The following is a 17,657-nucleotide window of genomic DNA, read 5'->3' on the forward strand; positions in this document are numbered from 1 at the left end:
TGCCCGAGGGCTGCAATGCCCCCATGCATTCCTCATCTCAGCACTGAGCACTCGAGAACCACAGCATGTGCAAAGGACCTGAGGTAGGAGGGTGGCCACTAATTCCCCACACTGTCAGTTCTGTGCGGCAGAAGCCAAGACTGGGGGTCACCCACGAGTCCATCCGAGCACACAGTAGGCCCGCAATCAAAGTCTGTGGCAGGAATGGATTCATAAAGCATATGTGAGGCTGTAGCCACCCTGGGGAGCCCACCTGAGGCCTCTACAGCAGGCCCCACACCCACAGTGGGCCAGCCCCTGCCCCTTACCCCAGTCACATCCACAAACTTGGGGTCCCCAAGCAGGGTCCTCTTGGCGTAGGCAAACCGGAAAGGCCTCTACGATGTGGTGGTACGTCAGGCCCTTCTGCTTGGGGGTCTCCACGCTCTCCTGGGAGAAGTTGTACCCTGGTTGATCAGAACCAGGTGCATGTTGCTGAGCCCCAGAGGCTCTGAGGGGCTCAGAGGGTTAACACCTGCCTGAGCCACTTTGCCCACCTCAAGGAGCGTTTAATAACCAATAGCAGCAGCTGCTTCAGAAGGCTGTGGTGAGAGTGAAGTAAGGTGAGGGCTCCCGAGCCTGGGCCTCACGTCACGCATCAGCTCTGGCCATTCAGTGACCAAGTGGCAGGGTCACCCACTGGACCAGGGTACCCTCTGGACCAGCCCTGCAGCCCTGAGCTCCTGCACCTCTCTCCCTCCTGATGACTCCTGTTCCTCCTCCAACCCTTGAGCATTGCCCGCTTCAGCTCTGTCGCTCTGCACTGCCTCCTTCAGGACATGGTGAGCTGTGATGCAGGGACACGCCTCGGGAGCTCAGTGATGGAAAGACGTGGCATGGGGGGCGAGCAGAGATGCAGGAGGGGTGGGGCATGGGGAGAGAGAGGCAGTGTCATGGGTCCTACCACACGGCTGTGGTGCGACCACTCACCTTTGAGGATGTTGAGGATGAGGGCCAGCACGGGCCCGCTGAGCGGCGCACTGGGCATGTACAGCACCGCGTCTCCCAGGCTGATGTTCAGCGGGTGCTCGATCAGCTCAGCACGGTAGTTGTTCAGGTCCTCAGCTGTCACAATGCCCCCTGCAATGGGACAGCAGCTCGAATGGGCGCTGGGATGGGGCTGCACCACTGCGTGGAGGATGGAGCTGCACCAGTGGTGTTGGGGGCAGGCATGGCTGCACCATGGTGGTGGGGAAAAGCCTGTACCTACCAGGGAGGACAGAGTGCACTACTGGAGGGGTGGGACTGTGCCCTGGGAGGGGGCCACAGGCAACCTCACCTCCTTGGGAACCTCACCAGCTCCGGCACTCCTGTCTCCCTGACACTGCTCACCACCCGACAGCTGGGCTGGGGCCACCTGCCCTCTGCCTGCTTGGCTTACTGGCTTCCTGTCTGCCTTCTCTCATCTGTGGCCGGAGAGTGTTTCCTTTTTTCTTTTTTTTTTTAGAGATACGATCTTGCTCTGTTACCCAGGCTGGAGTGCAGTGGCTTAATCACAGCCTTGAACTCCTGGGCTCAAGTGATCCTCCAGCAGACCCTCCCCAGTAGCTGAGACTAAAGGCACAACTACACCCAGCAAATTTTAATTTTTTTGTTGTGTTTTGCTATATTTCTTTCTTTCTTTTTTTTTTTTTTTGTGAGACGGAGTCTCGCTCTATCGCCCAGGCTGGAGTGCAGTGGCGCGATATCGGCTCACTGCAAGCTCCGCCTCCCAGGTTCACGCCATTCTCCTGCCTCAGCCTCCCAAGTAGCTGGGACTGCAGGCACCCGCCACCACACCTGGCTAATTTTTTTAAATTTTTAGTAGAGACAGGTTTCACTGTGTTAGCCAGGATGGTCTCGATCTCCTGACCCTGTGATCCACACGCCTCGGCCTCTCAAAGTGCTGGGATTACAGGCGTGAGGCACCATGCCCGGCCGGGTTTTGCTATATTTCTTTTCACTATGCTTTGAATTTTTTGTTTTCTTGTTCCCCACCCCTACCCCCACTATATTTATGTAGATTCTCAATTTTTTTTTTGTAGACTCACTATGTTGCCCAGGCTTGTCTTGGGCCTCCTGACCTCAACTTCTACCTCAGCCTCCCAAAGTGTTGGGATTACAGGCATGAGACACCAGGCTTTGCCTCAGACGGCCTTTTCTTTCTTTTTTTTTTTTGAGATGGAGTCTCACTCTGTGGAGTGCAGTGGTGCAATCTCCGCTCACTGCAACCTCAGCCCCCCAGGTTCTAGCGATTCTCCTGCCACAGCCTCCCACGTAGCTGGGATTACAGGCACAACCCACCATGCCTGACTAATTTTGCATTTTTAGTAGAGACAGGGTTTCACCATGTTGGCCAGGCTGGTCTTGAACTCCTGAGCTCAGGTGTTCCACCCGCCTCGGCCTCCCAAAGTGCTGGGATTACAGACGTGAGCCACTGCGCCTGGCTCAGAGGGCCTTTTCTAACTGGAGAATTCCTGCCGGTGTCCCTGCTGCTTGGCCTCTTCTCCTCATGAGGAATGGATAGAGGGAGGGAGGGAGGCTCTTAATTCTCCCGGAGTCAGCTCCAGACAGACAGGGTATTGGCATGCCAATTTCCAGCCTCAGTGGTAAAGGTCGACACGCTAATCACCCTCCTCCATGAAACAGTGACAAAAATTACCTGAAGAAAGCCACAGCCAAGCTCCAGGCCCCTGCCCCACAAATCCCCTTCCCCATGCCTCTCTCAAGGCGACCCTCATCCCTTGTAACCCTCTTGGTGAATCAAAGCGCCCTCTACTGGGCCTTAGCCCAGCTGTTCCTCTGCTAGGAATCCCTTCCTCTCTCTGCCTAACAAAGTTATCTGCAGCCCAGCCGCCACCTCCTCCAAGAAGTCCTCCTGGATCTTCAGGCTGTATTCTAGCGCTTCCCTAGCCCTGGCTCTTGCCTACACCTGCATTTACCCCAACAGGGACTTGCTCTCCTGGACTGTGTGGCCTCTCTTGGTTTTGATATAAGCAGGAGCTGTGGACCCACATGGCCAGTCACTGACCCTCCTCCACCAGGAACTTCCTGCAGGCTCAGGTAAGACAGGAGGACCCCATGGCTCTGGGCTACAGCTCAGGGTTTCCACTGCAGAGTTCCTCACCCAGGTCCTTGAGGTTACCCACTCACCGGCCGCCTGGATGTCCTTCACAATCTGGGCCGTGAGGCTGCCGTTGTAGAAGGCCTGGGCACCCTCGATGGCCAGCGTCTCGTAGGTGTCAGCCAGCCGCGGCAGGGTCAGCCTCTCCCCCTCCCGAAGCACCTTTCTATCCCGGCAGAACACCTCACTGGGGCAGAGGGGGCTCATGTGAGGCAGCGGGTGGGGTGGACTCAGCTAGACCACCCCCCACACCCGTCCACACAGGAGACCAGCACAAAGCAGGGGCAGCACCTGTCACAGGTGGGTGGCCCTGTCACTCAGCGCTCGTCCTCCTAGTGTCCCTTCCGGGAGCCTCCTAGTGTCCCTTGCCACTCAGGACACATGGCCAGCCACAGTGGCCACTGGGACCCCACGCTCAGAATGTGTCCCCACACGTGGTGGGAAGGGTCTGTATCTCCTCATCCCATTATCAGCACAGGGCTGCTGAAGTGAAGGCAGAGGGCCGCTCCACTGCTGCTACGGCCTGCAAGGTCCTTGGGCTGTGTCTGCCCTGCCTGTGTCAGGGGGCCGCACCCACAGACATGCCACAAGACAGGCTGCTGCTCGATGACGGTCCGCTTGTTTTCCAGGGCTGCTGCCAAGCCCTTGCCCACGGGGAAGCCCTGGCGGGCCAGCTGGATGCTGGGCTGGAAGAGGCGAGCCCAGGGCAGCCGCCCATGCCGCTGGCGTGCCAGCTCATAGCCTCGGATCTCCCCAGGCACCGCCACCGACAGCCCTCCTGGGGAGAGAGAGCCACAGTTAGTGACCCTGAGTGGGGGACATCGGGATCTCTCGCAGGCAGCATCCCAGGCACAGTCCCTGACTCGCTTTACAGATGGGGCAATGAGGCTTAGGAGGAAAGATTTTTTTTTCTTTTTTGAGTTGGGGTCTTGCCATCTTGCCCAGCCTGATCTCGAACTCCTGGATTCAAGCAATCCTCCCACCTCAGCCTCCTGAGTAGCTGAGATTACAGGCGTGAACACCACACCCAGCAGAAGGGGATTTTTAATTTTTTAATTTATTTTTTAATTTTAATTTTTTTTTTAAGAGGGGCTCAGCAGTAGGAGTGTACATGGACCAGGGATGTCTGAGGAGGGTACAGGAGGGGAAGCAGTAGCATGCAGCTGGGTTCTGCTGTCCCAGGATGAGGTGTCTGTCTCTGCAGGTGCCTGCATGTCTAAAATCCTGTGCCAGGCCAGACCCCCTCCCATCTCGCTGACCACAAGGCCTTATCCTGTAAGACTCATGGGCTCCACCAGAATGTGCCAAAACAAGAGCAGATCCCACCCTGACCCAGGTCAAGCACAGGCCACCTTCAAGACACAGCCAGCCCCAAGAAAGGGCTCCCTTCCTCTTTTCTACTGCCCCAGAGAGGCAAGACTGAGCCTTAACTTCCGTCCTGTCCCCTCTCCCAGCCTCAGTTTCTCCATCCAACTATAAGGGTTTTTGTTTGTCTGTTTTGAGACAGGGTCTCATTCTGTTGTCCCAGCTGGAATGCAGTGGTGCAATCATGGCTCACTGCAGCCTTGGCTTCCCAGGCTCAAGCGATCCTCCCACCTCAGCCTCTGAAGTACCTAAGACTACAGACATACCCCACTACATGTGGCTTTTTTTTTTTTTTTTTTTTTTTTTTGAGATGGAGTTTCACTCTTGTTGCCCAGGCTGGAGTGCAATGGCACAATCTTGGCTCACTCCAAACTCCACCTCCCGAGTTCAAGCAATTCTCCTGCCTCAGCCTCCCAAGTAGCTGGGATTACAGGCATGCACCACCACGCCTTGCTAATTTTTGTATTTTTAGTGGAGACGGGGTTTCACCAGGTTGGTCAGGCTGGTCTTGAACTCCTAACATCAGGTGATCCATCCTCCTCAGCCTCTCAGAGTTCTGGGATTACAGGCGTGAGCCACCACTCCCAGCCTAATTTTTTATTTTTATTTTTTGTAGAGACAGGGGTCTTGCTACGTTGCCAAGACTGGTCTCAAACTCTGGCCTCAAGCAATCCTCCCACCTCAGCCTCCCAACATGCTGGGATTACAGGTGCACTCAGCCTATAAGGGGTTTTGCCTTCCAGTTCTGACTTTTGAGGAGGTCATTGGAAACAGACCCCTGGGCCTGCTTTCTCCCTGAGCCTCACTGCCCATATGGACACTACAGACACTGACCCTTTGCCCAGAAAGGTACAACTATGGCCTCTGCCCCCAGGGACTCTCCTGCTCTTGCGAGAGATGATGGGGCCATTTGCCTTGGCTTGGCGGCTGTGGCTCTAGAACTGCCTCTCCCACCCTGAAGCCTGGCACAAGTTTCCAAGAGCTGGTGGTTTCAATTCCTAGAAGCTGCACATACATCCCGGAAGGTCTGACACCCAGCACATGATTCCTTCCACCTTGTAGTTAGACAGAAGTTCTTTTTTGTTTTGTTTTGTTTTCTTTGTTTGTTTTTGAGATGGAGTCTTGCTCTGTCTCCCAGACTGCAGTGCAGTGGCATGATCTCAGCTCACTATAACCTCCGCCTCCCAGGTTCAAGCGATTCTCCTGCCTCAGCCTCCCGAGTAGCTGGGATTACAGGCACAGGCCAGCACGCCAGGCTAATTTTTGTATTTTTAGTACAGATGGTGTTTTGCCATGTTGGCCAGGCTGTTTTCAAACTCCTGACCTCAGGTCATCCACCCACCTCAGCCTTCCAAGGTGCTGGGATGATAGGCATGAGCCACCGTGCCCAGCCAAGACAGGAGAAGTTCTAATCTTTGATAGCAGACCAGGGTGACGATGCTTAGCAACAGTATTTTGTATATTTCAAAGTAACGAAGAGAGGACTATGGTGCTAACACCCAGAAATGAAAAATATTCAAGGTGACGGAGACTCCAAATACCCTGCCTTGATCATTATACACTCTATGCATGGAACAAGCACTCACATGTACCCATAAATATAGAAAATATCATGTATCAATATCAGAAAAAAATCTCCTCCTGACCTCAGCCCAATCAGGCTCTCATGCCACCACACTTGCCAAGTTCTCTGGTGACCCCCACACTGCCAGACCCAGTGCCCCCTCTCAGCTTTACTGGGCTCATCACTCTCCCTGAGAGCCGCCCCTGCATCCCAGCACCTGGCTCCACTCGAGTCTCCCCCGCCTGCCATCCTAGCTCCTACTCTCCCCTCTGTCTTTGCTCTCTCTCCTGGTGGTCTGCTTGACATCTGAGCTTCAGCCTCCATTTATGCACTGACAACTCCCAAATTGACCTGCTGGCCTGGACTGCTCCTCTGATCACCAGACCTGAGGATCTACCTGCCTGCTTGAAGAAAGCATCTCAAACTTCAACGTGCCCAAAACCGAGCTCCTGAGTGTCTGCTCAACCTGCTTCCTGAGAACCCTGCCTGTCTCCATTAGGGTCACCCCATCCTTCCAGGTACAGACAAAAGATCAGGGGTCCCCAGGGACTCCCTACACAAGCGTCACACCCAACCCATCCTCAAATCCACAGGCTCCACTTCCAAGTGTGTCTGTCCAGCGTCAGCCACTTCCCAGCACCCTCTCCACGAATTACTGCAGTGACCTCCGGACAGGCCCCCACATGCTCCCTGCCCCTTACACAGCAACCCAAGGGGTCCATAGGCCAGATCCATCCCCTTCCACTCACATACTCCACGAGCCCCCACTTCCCTCAGACAGGAAGCAGAGGCTTCACCACAACCTAAGAGATCCCACACAACCTGGGCCATTCCCCTTGGGTCACTTGCTGCAGCCTCCCCAGCTCCCCACAGGGCTCTGTCCCTGCCATCACACCTGGATAGCAGACAAGGAGATAGCTCCCCTGACCCCATCTCTGCCTCTGGGTCTTTGCTCAGATGTCCCCTTCCCTGACTAGGTCACCCTCCATAGAGTCCCAGATTTTGAGGCCCTTCAGGTCTGTTTTTCTACAGCCTGTAACACACCCGCACCTGCCTAGTTTCTTTTCCCACCTGGAGTGTCACAGATTTCATCTGCCGTCTTTGTTTTTCACCCCAGCTTCAGGAACAACAGCTGATTCTTTAAGACAATGCTCAATACATTCTAGTTAAATAAATGATTCTAAGCGTCCACAAGGTGCCAAGCCTGTGATTCCCGCATTGTCTTACCCTGAGCAACTTCACATCTACAGATGCTGAGTTTCTCAATGAGTATTAAAAACAAATGAAAGATTGGTCGGGCACAGTGGCTCACGCCTGTAATTCCAGCACTTTGGGAGGCTGAGGCAGGGGGATCACGAGGTCAGGAGATCGAGGGACCAGCCTGGGCAACATAGTGAAAACCCGTCTCTACTAAAAAATACAAAAAATTAGCCGGGTGTGGTGGCAGGCGCCTGTAGTCCCAGCTACTCAGGAGGCTGAGGCAGGAGAATGGCGTGAACTCAGGAGGCAGAGCTTGCAGTGAGCCGAGATCGCACCACTGCACTCCAACCTGGGCGACAGAGTAAGACTCCGTCTCAAAAAAAAAAAAAAGAAAAAAAAATCAAAGATTGAGTATGTTGCAGAAGACTCCAAAGGGCACCACCCAGGACCCCCACCTGAAGTCTAAGACCTGCTGTGGTAAGTGTGTCCTGCCCCTCCATCCTCCAACTTTTTTTTTTTTTTTTTTTTTGAGACGGAGCTTCGTTCTTGTTGCCCAGGCTGGAGTGCAGTGGCATGATCTCGGCTCACTGCAATCTCCACCTCGTGGGTTCAAGCGATTCTCCTGCCTCAGCCTCCTGAGTAGCTGGGATATTACAGGCCTGTGCCACCACGCCCGACTAATTATTATACTTTTAGTAGAGAAAGGGTTTCACTATGTTGGCCAGGCTGGTCTTGAACTCCTGACCTAGGTGATCCATCTGCCTCAGCCTCCCAAAGTGCTGGGATTACAGGCGTGAGCCTGTGAAAAAAAGGCCCAGACTTTTTTTTTTTTTTTTTTTTTGACAGCATCTCACTTTGTTGCCCAAGCTAGAGTGTAGTGGTATAATCATGGCTGACTGCAGCCTCAACCTCCTGGGCTCAAGTGATCCTCCCACCTTAGCCTCCCGAGTAGCTGGGACCATAAGCACACACCGCCATACCTAGCTAATTTTTTTTTCCATTTTTTGTAGAGATGGAGTCTTGCTATGTTGTCCAGGCAGGTCTCCTGGGCTCATGCGCTCCTCCTGACTTGGCCTCCTAAAGTGCTTGGATTAGAGGCGTGAGTTGTTGAGACCCTCCCATCCTCCAACTTTTATCTCACAATCTATTGTGCCTCCTTTGGGGACAGACAGTGGCTTCCTGGATGGACAGTGGCTTCCCTTCAGGTACCTGGGGAATTTGGGGGCCTCCTCTCCACTTAAGACCAGATTAGAAAAGAGGGACTCCACCTCACATTCTAGAGCACCATCCCCACAAATGAACAAATGAGTGAATGGGATGCCTGTTGAAAAAGCAGGATATAGACAGCCTGGGTTCAATTTTAGCTTCACCACCTCCCAGCTGTGTGACCTCAACTGATTTGCATGACCTGTCTGAGCCTCAGCATCCCCACCCTGTAAAATGGGAATCCACACAGCATCCCCTAGCCCAAAGGAGCAGGGAGGGTTGTGAGAGGCTCGTGGGTGAAAAGCACAGAGCAGAGCGTGGGCCCCAGTGAGCCCTGGTCCATGAGGTCTGCTAGCATAATAATTATTCTTTCCATGTGCTGCACAGAGTGGCCCCGGAGGCCTTAGCAGAAATAACAGAAGCTCCCGGCCCTTTACCGTGGTGATGATGGTCCTGACCACTCATTGTGGGAGGGTGCTATGGGGCAAGGAAGGGATGGGGGGTGCTAGAACTGCCCCTGAACCCTGACGGGAGCAGGCTCCTGTGGGCAAGGCCCCTTCCCGGTGGCTCAGCCAGCTCTGCACCCATGCCCCAAGTCTGCAGCATGGCTTACCCTTCTGGGACTGCTCCGAGCTGTTGAACATGCTGGCAAAGGCCAGCCTGGGGGCCACCTCGCGGGCGTTGATGACCTCAGCTTTTCCTAGAAGGAGAAGCAGGTAGGCAGGCCCACCCACCCAAACCCTTTATGCCACGTGAGCCTGGGGGCCACCCAGCTGTGCCTCGGCCCAACCCACACCCCCTGCCCCTCTCCCTCTCCTCTTCCGAGGCACTCATGAGTGGTGCTGTTGTAGATGGTGAGGAAGAGGCCACCCCCGATGCCCATGCTGTGGGCATTCATGAGCCCCACACACAACAGGGCTGCAATGGCTGCATCCACCGCAGAGCCACCGTCCCGCAGTGCGTCCCTGCCATGTGGCACATAAAGGCATGAGAACCTGCAGGCTTCCACCCTGGCCCCGCATACACACCCTGCTGCCCACCTGCCCAAAGGAGGATGGAAGAGAAGTCCATTCGAGTTTTGGGGTTTTTGTTTTTAGTTTCTTTCTCTTTTTTTTGAGATGGAGTCTTGCTCTATTGCCAGGCTGGAGTGCAGTGGCACGATCTCAGCTCACTGCAACCTCTGCCTCCCGGGTTCAAGCCATTCTCCTGCCTCAGCCTCCTGAGTAGCTGGGACTACAGGCGCACACCACCACGCCCGGCTAATTTTTGTATTTTTAGTAGAGACGGGGTTTCACCATGTTGGCCAGGATGGTCTCTATCTCTTGACTTCATGATCCGCCTGCCTTGGCCTCTTTTTTTTTTTTTTGGAGACAAAGTCTCTCTTTGTTGCTCAGGCTGGAGTGCAGTGGTGTGATCTCGGATCACTGCAGCCTCAGTCTCCTGGGCTCAATTGACCCTCCCATCTCAGCCTCCCAAGTAGCTGGGACTATGGGCACATGCCACCATGCCCAGCCAATTTCGTTTGTTTGTGTGTTTTGTAGAGATGGGGTTTCATCATGTTGCCCAGGCTGGTCAAGAACTCCTGTGCTCAAGTGATCCACCCACCTTGGCCTCCCAAAGTGCTAGTATTACAGGCATGAGCCACTGTGCTCAGCCTTTGTTTTATGAGACAGGGTCTCACTTTGTCACCCAGGATGAAGTGCAGTGGCACAGTCTTGGCTCAATGCAGCTTTGACCTCCTGGGCTCAAGCAATCCTCCCACTTCAGTCTGCTGAGTAGCTGGGACTACAGGTAAGAACCACCACACCGGGCAATTTTTTGTCTTTTTTGTAGAGATAGGGTCTTTCTATGTTGCCCAGGCTGGTCTCAAACTCATGGTCTAAAGCAATCTTATCTCCTCAACCTCCCAAAGTGCTGGGATTACAGTTTCTTCTTTTTCTTTTCTTTTTTTTTTTCTGAGACAGAGTTTCACTCAGTTGCCCAGGCTGGAGTGCAGTGGCATGATCTTAGCTCACTGCAACCTCTGCCTCCTGGGTTCAAGCGATTCTCCTGCCTCAGCCTCCTGAGTAGCTGGGATTACAGGCGCACACCACCATGCCCGGCTAACTTTTTATATTTTTAGTAGGGACAGAGTGCACCATGTTGGCCAGGCTGGTCTCGAACTCCTGACCTCGGGTGGTCTGCCCGCCTCAACCCCCCAAAGTGCTGGGATTACTGGTGTGGACCACCTTGCCCAGACAGTTTCCTCTTTATCAGGCAAACAAATGTACATGACTTTTATAATTGGGACAAAAAGGGAAATTGCTATACTTTATTAATAACATTTTTTTTTCCCTGCTAGAGATGGTGGCTTACACCTGTAATCTCAGCACTCCGGGAGGCCAAGGTGGAGGATCACTTGAGGCCAGGAGTTCAAGACCAGCCTGGGCAATAGAGTGAGACCATCTCTAGAAAACAGTCTTTTTTAATTAGTCAGGTGTGATGCACGCCTGTAGTCCTAGCTACTCAGGGGGCTGAGGTGAGAGGATCGCTTAAGCCCAAGAGTTCAAGGCTGCAGTGAGCTATGATCATGCCACTGCACTCCAGCCTGGGTGACAGAACAAGACCCTGTCCCAAAATATGAAAAACATAATATTTTTTCTGTTTAAGTCTTTAAGAGGGAACTGATCTTTATATATAACATGAGATAAGAGTCTAAAATAGAATAAAACAGTAGAAGCCAGGCACCATGGCTCACACCTGTAATCCCAGCACTTTAGGAAGCTGAGGCGGGAGGATCACTTAAACCCAAGAGTTTGAGGCTGCAGTGGGCTATGATCGCTCCCCTATACTCCAGCCTGGGTGACAGAGTAAGACTCCACCTTAAAAAAAGAATAAGCCCTTCATGTCCCTGTTTGGGCAACAGCGTTCCTTGGGGGGATGGGGGAGGGATGGCATTGGGAGATATACATAATGCTAAATGATGAGTTGGTGGGTGCAGCACACCAACATGGCACATGTGTACATATGTAACAAACCTGCACATTGTGCACATGTACCCTAAAACTTAAAGTATAATAATAATAAAATAAAATAAAATAAAGAAAGAAATTGTCTCCTAACCAAAAAAAAAAAAAAAAAAAAAAAGAAAAGAAAAGAATAAGCCGGGCGTGGTGGCTCACACCTGTAATCCCAACACTTCGGGAGGCCCAGGTGGGTGGATTACCTGAGGTCAGGAGTTCGAGACCAGCCTGACCAACATGGTGAAACCCCATCTCTACTAAAAACACCATAATTAGGCCAGGCGCAGTGGCTCACACCTGTAATCCCAGCACTTTGAGAAGCAGAGGTGGGAGGATCACAAGGTCAGGAGTTCAAGACCAGCCTGGCCAACATAGCAAAACCCTGTCTCTACTAAAAATACAAAAATTAGCTGGGCATGGTGGCACATGCCTGTAGTCTCAGCTACTGTGGAGGCTGAGGCAGGAGAATCACTTGAACCTGGGAGGTGGAGGCTGCAGTAAGCCAAGATTGCACCACTGCCCTCCAGCCTGGGTAACAGAGTGATACTCTGTCTCAGAAAACACACACACACACACACACATATACACACACACAAATTTGTTGGGCGTGGTGGCACACTCCTGTAATCCCAGCTACTTGGGAGGCTTAGGCATGAGAATCACTTGAACTTGGGAGGCGGAGGTTGCAGTTAACTGAGATTGCACCACTGCACTCCAGCCTGGCAACAGAGCAAAACTCCATCTCTAAATAGATATAGATAGATAGATAGATAGATAGATAGATAGATAGATAGATAGATAGATAGATAATAGATAGATAGATAGATAGATAGATAGATAGATAGATAGATAGGAAGAAATAAGTAAAAATAACAACCAAACAACAAAACAGTGGAGTTTATCCAAAGAGACAGAGACTCTTAGAACTGAGAAAAGGGGCCCTGTTTGGCTCTAGGAGACCCACACCCTGCTCTCGGAGTCACCGTCCCCTTCCCAAAGGCTACTGAGAGAGTCCAAGCAAAGCTTACATGTGGGGAAACTGAGTCTCAGAGGGGTGAAGGTATTGCTCAGGTCCACTTGCCCAGTTTTCAGGGCCCATGTCCCATGCCCTGCCCCGCTCACCTCCCAATCTCTGAGCACTGCTTGGCATCCGCGCCCACGGCAGCCCTGGTGTACACATGGTTGTCAGGTTCCTTGGAGGCTGAGGGCAGCCAGAGACAGAGGCCGACAATGACCAGCACGAGGACCATGGCCAGCAGGCCCAGCACCACTAACTTCTTCTTCATGGCTCTGCTGCACCCACGGGGTAAGGAGCAGGGTCAGGCCCAGCCTCAGACATTCCCTGGCCCCTCCCCAACAGGGCACAGTCTAAAGTCAGGCCTCAGAAACACAAGGCCTGTGTCTCCTTCCCGCTTCCCAGAATACGTGCAGGCTGTCCGGCCCCCAGACCTTTGCGCAGGCCATGCCCTCTGCCAGAAGCTCTGGGCCTCATCTCTGCCCTCCCAAATCCTCCCTGCTTATCTTCAGAGCCCATCCTGGTAAGAACCCCATCTCCAGCAGCGGCCCTTCCTGGGAGCCCCCAGATTTCCACACCCCTCTTTCTGCAGGGCCTGGCCTACCTCCTCACAGTGGCTGAGCCTCCACTGCTTAGGGAGAAGATCCAGTAGGGATGGGCCTGGCCTGGTTTCTCCTGTGTCCCCCACCTCAGCCTAGAGCCTGGCACTGTCCAGGAGTCCTCTGAAGACCCTCCACCCCACCTGGAGCATGGGGTTTAGCTTCCATAGTGCCCACAATCAGAGCGCCCCACAGATTCACTGCCACGGGGCCAGGACTTACCGTCCAGCAGCAGACAGGGGCCCCAAGCCTTGCCTGGGGTGTTGGCCACGAAAGACAGGAGGATTTGGTGGAAACAGCTGAGGAAATAACCGGGGTCTCCCTCACACTCTGCTGAAGCCTGTAGCCACAGAATCTTCTTCAGAGACTCTCTGATCAGGCAGCCTTCTCGTTCTCCTGAAGGTCAAAGGAGGTTACCTGAAGCACGCACAGCTCAGACCTTTCTGGGGTACTCCGTGTTACCTCCCTCTGCCTCTAGCTGGTTTCTCTGTCTCCAGTTGAACTCTGGAGGCAAAGAGGCTGTCAGTAACACATTTGTTTCCATGAATTCTCTCAGCATGTCTCCCAGGCACAGCTCAAAGAGGGTTTTGCACGGAGCAGGGCAGGTAGGGGACAGGGCATTCCTGCACAAGCCCAGGATGTCCATGCGGTAAGCATGGCAAAGGGGGCTCAGGGGGCACCGCCAGCCTGCCCTGCTCTGACGCTGGACTTGCCACTCACCTGCTGTGGGGCCTCAGGCAAATCACTGAACTGTCCAGCCTGGATGACGGCAGCACCTCACTTGCCTTGCTGCTGGGAGTGTTGTGAATAGAGTAGGTTAGACTGTGGGCAGGGCTTGGTGAATGGTAGCTGTGATTATCATCATGGCTGCACCGGGGACACCCCCAGGAGGCCTGAGTGGCACAGGTCTCTTGCTCACTGTATGTCCCCTGTGGACTCCCTTCCAGGCTGTGCAGTGAGTGGCAGCAGTGACCCTTGGGAAGCCTCATGGCTATGGCAGCAGGTGACAGGTGTGACAACAGGGAAGAGGGATGTGGTGACAGAGGTTGGGGTTCCCCTCTCCCACAGTCAGTTTCCCACAAAGGGCGGTGTCTGCCAGCAAGCCCCTCCAATGAGCCCCAAGCTGGGTTTCCCTCCACTCCACCCTGTCCCAGTGCAGAGCGTCTGACCTCAGAGGCAGACACACTGTCCCAGAGGTGGTCTACGAATGGAGTCCCTGTGCCCTCCCCACACACAGGGAACATCCAAATGCCATCGTGGAAGGGTGGCACCTCCCCAGGCTTGGTGGGCCTGGGGCCGATAGTGTGATACATTTGACCCCCTCCCAGCCCTGGATGCAGACACCAAGAGCAGAGAGACCTGGCAGTAGTCATGCAGCAGCGCACCACCCCACATCCCCAGCACAATCCAAAGCAGCCCCTCATCCCCACCGTGACCACCACAGCCTGAATCCAGGTGCCACCTGTTTCTGACCTGAACTCCCTCACAGCCCCTGCCTGCACTCCCTCCCTCCAACATCGCCTGCCCTTCAGTCTTCCAGAAAGCAGCTAGAGGGCTCTGTCTGTCCAACTGCAGAACAGGCCCTGCCTCCTCCCTGCCCCGTTGGACAGCTCACACCCTTCACCAGGCCTGACAGCACTCTTGCCACTCCAACACCCTGGGTCCCAGCCGGGAGTCCAGGTCAGGGTTAAGGGTTCCTGATAGAGACACCGATTCCTGGAGGTCCAAAGAGCCTCAGGAGCTGGGCCAGCAATATGCAGCATCTATTATGGACACAGAACATTCCCATCACATGGCCGGGTGCAGTGGCTCACGCCTATAATCCCAGCACTTTGGGAGGCAGAGGCAGGTGGATCACCTGAGGTGAAGAGTTCGAGACCAGTCTGGCCAACATGGTGAAACCCCCATCTCCACTAAAAATACAAAAAATTAGCCAGGCATGGTGGCAGGTGCCTGTAATCCCAGCTACTCAGGAGCTGAGGCAGGAGAATTGCTTGAACCCGGGAGGTGGAGGTTGCAGTGAGGCAAGATTGCACCACTGCACTCCAGCCTGGGCAACAAGAGTGAAACTCCGTCACACACACACACACAAAAGAAAAAAAAGGTCTCCTGCTGGAACACAGACTAGTTAGAGAAAGGAAAAATAAACAAATGATAATATGTGTATTAATAAAAGAACTAGCAACACCCACTGCTTAGTTGTGATAATAAAAACTGGACATTAAGATAGGCAGAAAAACAGAACAGCCTTGATATGGTTAACCCTTTGACACTGGCAAACACTGTGACCAGTGCTGCCCACACTGGAAGCTCCTGCATCCCTCTTCCTCACGTTTCCTTCAGCATTAAGGAGCAACAAGGGAGACAGCCGGTTCATAGTTCCTTACGCATGGAGCCAAAGGACCTTCAATGTACAAGGTCTGAGCAAGGACCCGCAGCCACATGTGCTTCCTGCTTCAGCAGTGCCCCGTGGGTCTCAGAGCTACCCAGAGGCCTATCCTTCCGAGAGGTTTCTCCTCTCTCCCAACTGATGTCATATGTCTCATCTTCCTTGTCATTCAGATCATCAACCACAAACGTCCTTGCCTTATATTTTCATATCCCTTTTCACCAGTTACAGGGTTAGTTAACTTATGACATTCTTAACATCTGCATTAGATCTTTTTAAAGTTTCACCCTCAACCACCTATTATTTAGAAGTGAACACAGAAATTTAGTTTCCTCGTGCTATCTGTTGACCCCTAAAATATGCTGGGAGTTTTGGGATTTTTTTTAAAGTCAAATGCATGGCATAAAGCAAAATTACACTACTAAAGAACTGAGTCAGGCCAGACGCTGGCAACGTGAAGACAGTTTCTCCTTACCCACTAGGTTCGTCTTTGCACTGTAACTCCCAAAGTATTGCTTCTCGGTGCTGGGTGTGTGGCATTCATATTCCCCGGCATCCCGGGCCCGAAGATCTGTGATGTGCAATAGGGTTGGGTTCCCCTGGACTCTTTCTATGAAGATCTTCCCTCCGCGGACGCGCTGGGTGTAGATGGCATAGGGGAAGGAAGAGTCCATGGTGCTGACGATCTGCACCTCTCGCTCTGGCGACGAAGGCAGGTAAATGGACCACTGGAAATTCTGCTCAGAAGGTCCCTGGTAGCCACTCACATTGCACCAGATAGTGATGTGGGAGCCCTCCGTGCGGTACAAGGGTCCTTCCTGAACGGTGACCTGCTGCTGTGCTGACACCACACTTACGAGGGAGAGAAACACACGCAATATGCTCACTTACTTCTCAGACCAAAATGCAAAGTAGGCAGCAATCTCCAAAGGGTTTGTTATTTGTGTGACATGATAATAATATAAACAGCTTACTGGCCCTTTCAAAGGCACTCTGTGATTTATAAATATTAATTAAAACACTCTGTGGTAAAGCACTGTCCCTAATTTGCATATATGGGAATTTGATCATGCCAAGATGTGCTTTTGTTACTTATTCAACAGCTGACCCTTGGGAATTTCATTTAGCCCCTCTGTTTGTCGTGTATATGGCAGTTTTATATCTATTTATTAATGCTGTGTATAAAGTTTTTAATAAAATAAGCAGGAAAAGTTGAATCCTTGGCACAAATTCAGTTGAAAACAAATAAAAGCAACCATCTAGGAATCTGGCTGAAATTAAATGCTTCTTCCTTGGTCCGAGTGCTGGTGGGAGGGAGTCCTGGGAGCACCTTTTTACTGGTGCTGCACCCTTCATTTTCCCATGTAGCTGCTCCCCAACACCACCCCAAGGAGCATTCCTTAGTTTCTCTCCCCTCCATAAATGGAGGCAGAGCTGAGCTCCTACAGGCTGCTATCGTTTTAAGCTGAGCACACCCAAATACAAATGTGAAGGGCTGAAACAGATCCCTGATGCCCAGATTCCCACAAACTGACAAAGGGGGGAACTAACAGTGCCCAGCTAAACCTGTGACAAGGACAGTCAGGCTACCCTTGAGTTTCCCACTCAAGACTCCCCCGCTGACCTCCTGCCTTCTGGCTCAGATACTGTTCTCCAAGGTCACTTCTGCCTGCCTTCTCCATGTTCTTCTTAAAGTGGCATGGTGAGTTTAATTTCTCATTTCGTGCCAACTCAACATTGATTGTGCCTGAGCCACTCAGAAGGTGGGAGGGGGCACACCCCTGCCTCTTCATTTCGGCAGTGGTCACGTACTGCAGGTTGTGAAAAGCGCAGGTGAGTTATAGGCGCAGCTTTGCCACCAATTAGAGCTGGTTGTGTCATCTCAGACAACTTGCTTTTCTTCTCCAGACCTTGATCTTCTCATCCATCACATGATTTCTAAGAAGGCTTTAGAGAGGACTAGCATGGGTTCCGATGCTGGCTTTGTCACTTATTAACTGTGATCTTGGATAAGCTGCTTAACCTCTCTAAGCCTCAGTTTTCTCATCGGTAAGATGGGGATAATAATGCCTGTCTCATAGGGTTATTGAGAAGATTTAGTAACATCTGTAAAGACCCTAGCACAGAGCCTAGCCCACAATCAGTCCTCAATAAAGAGCTGCTGGCTAAGACATA

The 17,657-nt window shown here is 52.6% G+C and overlaps 2 protein-coding genes across 2 annotated transcripts in view; both read right to left on the bottom strand.

Annotated features, from left to right (window-relative positions):
• Positions 1–468: 468 nt before the first annotated feature.
• LOC134730113 (glutathione hydrolase 1 proenzyme-like) lies at positions 469–3,349 on the bottom strand. Its single transcript, XM_063603231.1, has 2 exons — positions 3,172–3,349; positions 469–1,119 (listed from the first exon to the last, which is right to left on the bottom strand). The coding sequence occupies exons 1-2, from the start codon at positions 3,347–3,349 to the stop codon at positions 812–814; spliced, it is 486 nt and encodes a 161-aa protein (XP_063459301.1). The 3' UTR covers positions 469–811.
• Positions 3,350–3,600: 251 nt separating this feature from the next.
• LOC129393005 (inactive glutathione hydrolase 2-like) overlaps positions 3,601–17,657 on the bottom strand; it is a 66,353-nt gene continuing 52,296 nt past the window's right edge. The window contains exons 2-6 of the mRNA XM_055105823.2: positions 15,958–16,334; positions 13,316–13,489; positions 12,602–12,772; positions 9,091–9,177; positions 3,601–3,920 (exon numbers count right to left, since the gene is read on the bottom strand). Of these exons, the coding sequence (XP_054961798.2) occupies positions 3,601–3,920; positions 9,091–9,177; positions 12,602–12,659 (465 nt within the window). The 5' untranslated portion in view covers positions 12,660–12,772; positions 13,316–13,489; positions 15,958–16,334. The remainder of the gene's footprint in view (positions 3,921–9,090; positions 9,178–12,601; positions 12,773–13,315; positions 13,490–15,957; positions 16,335–17,657) is intronic.

The sequence above is a fragment of the Pan paniscus genome, chromosome 23 (genome assembly GCF_029289425.2).
Source record: "Pan paniscus chromosome 23, NHGRI_mPanPan1-v2.0_pri, whole genome shotgun sequence".
In the NCBI taxonomy this organism is placed as follows: Eukaryota; Metazoa; Chordata; class Mammalia; order Primates; family Hominidae; genus Pan; species Pan paniscus.

Bases quoted from the DNA above. Each gene is read 5' to 3' on its own strand.
- LOC134730113 (XM_063603231.1), bottom strand. From the start codon at position 3,349: ATGAGCCCCCTCTGCCCCAGTGAGGTGTTCTGCCGGGATAGAAAGGTG. The intron at 1,120-3,171 runs GTGAGTGGGTAA...GTCCCATTGCAG, and splicing joins GAAGGACATCCAGGCGGCCG to GGGGCATTGTGACAGCTGAG.